The following is a 1160-nucleotide window of genomic DNA, read 5'->3' as shown; positions in this document are numbered from 1 at the left end:
TCCCACCTGGTGGCCAGGGGGGTTGGCCACCCAGGCATGGACCATGGGCCTCCGCCCCTTTCTCTGGTGTGCTGGGCAAATGGCCCGCTAGAACATCACCGTACTAGGCACCGATGATTCATCTCCCACAGTGCCGTTGTAGAGGCCTAGGAGAGAGGCACTTTGTTGTGTTTTGTATCACAGAGGGACAGTTACAAGGCTCCCCAGATCCCCAGCTCCCCGGTACCATTCAGGTCCTGAAAATATGCCTCCTGTGGAACAGGGCTCCCTGCCGTATGAGTGCCTCGGCTGGGTCTTCAGCTCAGAGGCACTGGACTCCTCATGCACAGGGGAGCTCCAAGGGCAGTCTCCTTTACCTGGTCTTGATGAGGCCATGTGGTGTGGACTGGCATTCCACTTGGCGGATTTGGAGACGGAGGGCGGAATGGCAGTGCCTTTGCAAGGTCAGCTGGTCTGTCAGTCCTCAGAGTTTGCATGCCTAGCCATTCCTAGGCACTCCCTCAGCCCAGGCAGGGTTCCTGATACTCCTCCCCATTCTTTGCCTTCACCTGGTCAGAGAGACGCACCTGTTTTCTCCTGCTTGTGCCAGCAAGGGCCCAGCCAGCATCCCTTTGGAGGACTAATGGCTGAGTTTTAGGGGCTGTTTTCACATCCCGAGTTTGGCAGTGGGGGCACAGCATACTGCATACATTGGAGTCTGAGTGGCACACTACAAAATGACCCAAAACCTAACATTTCATTGAAGCTAATGGATAGGATAACTGGAGAAGGGAGGACACAGTAAATGCAAGGGCAGGTTTTACCCGGCATTCTGGGTTAGGGTGATGATGATCGTAAGGATGATGTGCCTGCATAGGTGACGGGGGCAGCCATCGTGGTCGTGTGTGGGAGATGGGCTGTGGTCCGCCCTAGTCGTCTGTGAGAGAGTGGGAGCTGACTGGGCTCGGGCCAGGGCCTTTCGTGGTGCGGCTGGGACCGGCCCCTCCCCTGGAAGCGAGGCTACTGCGAGAGCCCCCGGCACAGGTGGTTCTGGTTCCTCACGGGCCACAGTGGCGGCCCCAGTGGTTGGAGATGGTGACGTGGCCCGACTCTGGTTGAACTGGAGTGGGCAGTGGAGCTGCAGGGAGAGGAAGCAGCTGCATGGGTGGGGGCCCCCGGGC

The 1160-nt window shown here is 58.5% G+C and overlaps 1 protein-coding gene across 1 annotated transcript in view; it reads right to left on the bottom strand.

The window, feature by feature from the left end:
- Positions 1–799: 799 nt before the first annotated feature.
- The window catches only part of LOC102491747 (ral guanine nucleotide dissociation stimulator-like), a 1364-nt gene continuing 1003 nt past the window's right edge, over positions 800–1160 (bottom strand). The window contains exon 3 of the mRNA XM_006168981.1: positions 800–1117. Coding sequence (XP_006169043.1) covers positions 800–1117 — 318 coding nt within the window. The remainder of the gene's footprint in view (positions 1118–1160) is intronic.

Source organism: Tupaia chinensis, unplaced genomic scaffold (assembly GCF_000334495.1).
Source record: "Tupaia chinensis unplaced genomic scaffold, TupChi_1.0 Scaffold146604_1, whole genome shotgun sequence".
Classification (NCBI taxonomy): domain Eukaryota; kingdom Metazoa; phylum Chordata; class Mammalia; order Scandentia; family Tupaiidae; genus Tupaia; species Tupaia belangeri.
The sequence above is the reverse complement of the archived record's forward strand: the minus strand, read 5'-3'. Positions and strand labels throughout refer to the sequence as shown.